At 36.8% G+C, this 5,910-nt stretch overlaps 1 protein-coding gene across 1 annotated transcript in view; it reads right to left on the bottom strand.

The window, feature by feature from the left end:
* Window positions 1-5,910, bottom strand: part of LOC117116386 (microsomal glutathione S-transferase 1-like) — a 25,156-nt gene that overhangs the window by 2,828 nt on the left and 16,418 nt on the right. Inside the window, exon 3 of the mRNA XM_033260416.1 lies at window positions 2,390-2,475. Within this exon, the coding sequence (XP_033116307.1) occupies window positions 2,390-2,475 (86 nt within the window). The remainder of the gene's footprint in view (window positions 1-2,389; window positions 2,476-5,910) is intronic.

Genomic DNA, 5,910 nt, shown 5'->3' with positions numbered 1-5,910 from the left:
CTGTGTAACTAACTGTGACCTTCTTGGATGTTATTAAATGTTAGTATATTATCTACAACAACAACAGATAATAATAATTATAATAAATAATAATCATTTCAGCATATAATTACCTTGGCCTAAGGCTAGAAATGAAGGCCTATAAATAATAACTAGCCCAAGGGGAATATTTTTTGTTATTTCCCCTTTGTCTAAGTTCCCCTTAACGTACAGGTAATAATAATAATAATAATAATAATAATAATAATAATAATAATAATAATAATAATAATAATAATAATTATTATTATTATTATTATTAAATAAAATATTGCGCAGCGCTTATTATCTTAGCGGATGCGAAAAGGATGGGGAAATATGTGCTACTAAAAAAATTACTTGTGCTACCAAATTTTTTTTGTGGGGTGCCAGAAAATTTGGCAGTGCTACCAAAAAAAAAAAAGTTAATTTCAAGCCCTGTTTAGGATCTGTCTCTTATACACATTGTCATAGTATATGTAACTCAAGTTAAAATAACACTTTTCATTACTCGTGCAGCTTAATCAAATATTATATGTCATTTTAAACGACCCATTAGTATTAACACGGTAACATCAATGTATTTTTAAAAGTTAGACAGCGACGTTCCCTCAGAAGTTGTTCTGTAGACGTTTATCTGTTGATGACCTTTTGACCTCCTGAATTCTGCAATGAGATTTTCGGGTCGATTCAGCCGAGACGGCCCGAGTGGAGTTTCATGTAAATGTTTCGTACGGGAAAAAAAATCGCGCGCCGGTCGATGAATGTGCTTGTTGCAAAACTCATGAAATGTGTTGTACTTGCAGATTTCAAGGAGAGACTAAAGTTATTCACACCAATAACTTTGGCAGACTGGATGTCTAAACAAGTAAACGACTTGAAGACAGCACGGAGCTGAACGTTTACAGTCAGGCTTCACTCAATCATCACATCCAGCCATGTCGCGTTGTCGTGCAACAAGTGTCAGGGGCCGAGGCCTAGCCTGTAAAAACTCTACGTATATTTAACTTAATTGAACTTTAATGAAAATCAAATCAAACGTCTTCTGATAGTTCTAGGAACCTTCCTTAACCTACCAATGTTTTAAAAAGTATCTAAAGTACTTTGGTTTTTTTGCTTGTTTTCCTGGACCATATAAAAACTCGCAACGTTATAGAATAGGACTTTTAGGCTCTGTTTACAATTTTATACCCATTCGGCCAAATTGTGATGACGTCATCTTTCGTCGCTAATTCGGTCTATTGATAGGCCTAATTGTTATTGTTAATTTTCAATATCATCATCACCATCGTCTTTGTCATAATTATACCATTGTTATTATTATTATTATTATTATTATTATTATTATTGTTGTTGTTGCCGACGTACGGCTGTCATTGTCTTCGCCGCCATCATCGTCGTCGTCGCTGCCTCTTGTCGTGCCATCGTCGTCGTCTCAGCATTAGTGTACCGTTATTACTTTCATACTACCATTATTTTGGCTGAAACAGCGTACACATATACCAACTGACAACCAGTCAACAATGTATTATCATCATTATCATCAACAATATTTGTATTAATGTCATTATTTTTGATTAAATAATACCATTATTTATACAGTATTTATATTATTCTTCATATTCAACAATCTGAAAGCATAATTACGTCATCATAACTTTAGTCTTTTGGCGCAAATAGCCTACATGTATCATAAAATAAATAGATAAAGATAGATATAGGTGTGTGTTAATTAATTAGGGAACAGATCTATTGGTAATATAAGTTGACTAGTTTTAATTGAATTGATGAGGAAGTTTATGCCCGGCCACTAACATAAAATGCAAACAAAAATAAAGAAATGTCATAGAGTGGTTTCAAATATCTATAAAGGGAGATCTGTACCGCGTAAATGCTATTCGGTACGGAATTGGGTAATTAATGTAGGCCTAGTAAACAGTGGTGGCGCCAGGATTTCCCGAAGGGGGGGGGGCCGAGGTCCCCGACGGGGGGGGGGGCCTGCCCCGACGAGGGGTCAGATTTCCCCCGACGAAAGCAAAGTGGGCGTGGTCGAGCTTCGATTAAAAGGTCACGAAAGTGGTCCTGGGGGCGAAGCCCCCGAAAATTTTGACAATTTCGGGGTTTCAAAGGTTTTTTTAATCGATTTTAGAGTCTACTAATATGTAGAAATATATATAGACATATAATTTGTTTTTCTCCCTGACGAATTGTGCTTTTTCTCCCCGACGGGAGGGGGGGTGAGCTCTCCCCGACGGGGGCCCTTCCCCCCTCCCCTGCTGGCGCCACCCCTGCTAGTAAATACGTTAATTGTGGAACTTCAGATGATGGTATGGCCTACTTATGATATAATAATATCAATATTAAAAATAACCTTCGAACTCTTTCGATATCCTCATCAATTCCAACGCCGATTTTGTTTTTCTTTGGGTTTATGATGTCTTCAGGGTTCGCAAATGTCTAAAAGTACATAATTAAAATATAGTTAAGTCTACCACTTTAGGCTACCGAAGTAAGATACTTGTACGTGGCATAGGCCAACTTAGCGTTGAAGTTAAGACCTTGGTGCCGTATAGTGGGACTAATATATTAGTGAAAGTGACAATAAATTCGGGTTGTAGAATAAAACACGGTGGTTCATACGATGCAAACTGACAAAACGGGAATGTATTATAATCTTCTTCTACATCTGCCACTTAGACTACCAACGTAGTTTTAATCTATGGTCTATAAAAAAAAAAAACATAATAGAGAGGAATATCCCTTACTGTTAAGTCCTGATTAAGCAGCTTCTCTTAGCAAATAATTAGAAATAGGACTGGATATTTCATCACGATCCATATTGCTCTGAGTGTGCGTACGTTAAACGTCATATTCGGATATGTGCTATGCCGCGCATCCTGACTAGAAGGTAAAGTGACTCCCACCAGTTCACTTATTAACCAGTGACGGATTCAAGAGGAAGAGCAGCCGGCATGCTTCTCATAATTTTTTTCGAAAGTACAAAAAGAAAATTATATTCAAATTAAATATGAGAGTACGATTACCAGCCATCAAGTGTCATAATCATACTTTTCCCCAACCCCGCCCCAGCCCGGGGCTGGGGCGGGGGCTGGGGTGATTTAGTATCACGTGGTATCGTGATGTAACACTGTAGTACTCTATACTCAGAGAACTGAGTATATTGTTAGCCATCAGGGCCATAATGAAAGCGCCGTAATCACAATGAAAGCACCGTAATGCCATTAATTTTCAACCAATCACAGGTTTAGGATGACGCCAACAGGGTCAATGAAAGCGCCGTTATCATAATAAAAGCGTCGTAATCATAATGAAAGCGCCGTCATGCTATTCACTTTTAACCAATTACAGGCTTAGAATTACGCCAATAGGGTCATAATGATTACGGCGTTAACTTGTTCGATAAAAGCGCCGCTTTGAGTAGCTGGCGCCTGGGCCACACTTTTGGCCAATCACATTCCTTCTTTCATGTTTGCTGAATTGAACAAAAATGTGATGGATGGTTTGACTGGGCGCGCCAGTATCGCTTTTGAGAAATTCAATACATGAACCGTGAGCAATGGATGTGCAAAATTTAATTCCTTCAAGTACGCCTATGCAACCATCAATCGTCTTGTCACTGAAGCAGTTAATGGAGAGGATGATGGGGATTTCAGCCTGCGTGATGAGCAACTAAATCCTTAGAATAGTCCTCTATCTAGCCTAGGCCTAGAGTAGGCCTGCCTAGCTAGTCCTAGGGTAGGCTTGCCTAGCCTAGCTAGGCCTAGAGTTACGTGGATCATTAAACATTAAAACATTATTTTTTAAAAACCCATTAAAATCATTAAAACATTATTATTATTATTATTTAAAAACATTAAAATCATTAAAACACTATTATTATTATTATTATTATTATTATTATTATTATTTAAAAAAATTAAAACATTATTATTATTATTATTTAAAATCATTAAAATCATTAAAATATTATTTTCATCACGATTGAGAGAAAAAATGTGGGGTCTTCGTTTTTCTGATCTTCGGTCTTCGTTTTGTAGACACCCGTATAGGGTGCCTATAAAACGAAGACCCTTACGTATTTCTTGATATTCCTCATTTTATTCCGATAAAATAATGAAATATGTACTTGGCAACTGTTTTATGATGATTTTGAAATACTTTCAATAAGGTAATTGAGAAATATTGTAGGTCTTCGTTTTTCGTGTCTTCGGTCTTCGTTTTGTAGACACCTATAGGGTGTCGGAACGTTTCTGAAAGTGGGGGGGGGGCATTTAATAAGGTCAAGTATGCGAGCGAAGCGAGCATCTAGGCTGGGGGCCAGGGGGCCGCCAAGGGCCCCCGGTGGGGGTGCAGGGGGAGAAGCCCCCTGGAAGGTACGGATGTTTGGTAAATTTGAAGTTATTTTATAGGCATCAAGCTACTGTAATATGATTTCATATTTGTTGTAATTTCCAGTGGCGGATCCAAGGAATTCGAAATAGAAGGGCCCAGGGAGGGTACTTTCACAGATAGAAGAACTATACTACCAACCATGGTGGGGCTGAGTAAGAAAATTTGTGATTATGGCACCTCTAGATGGCCGGAAATTGCACTTCCAGACATAAAATTTGAATATAATTATCTTTATATCTCCATTTTTTTATTGAACAATTTAGGAGGGTGGGGGCGGGCCGTCTGGGTCCCCTTGAATCCGCCACTGGGTACTTCAGCAGATTGAGAATCTATACAACCTCAGCACCACCATGGTTGGGGCTGAGGCAAGAAAATTTGTGATTATGGCACCTCTAGATGGTAACTTACTGTAAGCCAATCAGTTACACTTGCTATACATCTTCGTGGTTAGCATAAAGAGAACTAGAACGTCGCTCCATTAAGAGTGCCTACCTCCCCCCATATGCGTAAACAGAATTCACGAATGCAGGCGATTTTTTCTTCATGCTCGAGGGTGGGTTTACAGACGCACGTATACAAACGTCAATCAACATTCGGTTGCTCAACTCAAAAAGAGAACTTGTAATGTTCGTTAGAAAATGAAAAAAAAGCTATATTTTATAATAATAATAATAATAATAATAATACTAATATAATACAGTAATACTACTACTACTAATACTACTACTACTACTACTACTACTACTACTACTACTACTACTACTACTACTACTACTAATAATAATAATAATAATAATAATAATAATAATAATACAGTAATACTACTACTACTACTTCTACTACTACTACTACTACTACTACCACCACTACTACTACTACTATATCGGTATTCCTACCAAAGTGAGGACAAATTTTTAAACTTTTATACTATGATTTTTTGTCTCTACTAAGCTCGGCTACAGAGGACATGTCCTCAGATATGAATATTGCTGATACATGTCCTCACTTGTCATACTACTCGTCTATACTACTAATAATGGTAAAGTTATATATTAGAGGACATGTCCTCACATGTTATACTATAGCTATACTACCAATAATGTTAAAGCTATATATTAGAGGACATGTCCTCACATGTTATACTATAGCTATACTACCAATAATGTTAAAGCTATATATTAGAGGACATGTCCTCACATGTTATACTGTAGCTATACTACCAATAATGTTAAAGCAATCATTAGATGACATTTCCTCACATGTTATACATAGCTACATATACTACCAATAATGTTGAAGCTATATATTAGAGGACATTTCCTCACAAGTTATACATACTGTAGCTATACTTATAATTATAGTAAAGCTAAATATTTGAGGACATCCCCACAACTACCGGCCTACACATATTTATGGCAAAGCTATATATTTCAGCCTGATATGTTATACATAGCTATACACATAATAAGGATAAATCTA

Source organism: Anneissia japonica, unplaced genomic scaffold (assembly GCF_011630105.1).
Source record: "Anneissia japonica isolate Jap-2015-1 unplaced genomic scaffold, ASM1163010v1 scaffold287769_len469884_cov163, whole genome shotgun sequence".
NCBI lineage: Eukaryota > Metazoa > Echinodermata > Crinoidea > Comatulida > Comatulidae > Anneissia > Anneissia japonica.
Note: the sequence above shows the minus strand (reverse complement) of the source record. Positions and strands in the feature narration are given on the sequence as shown.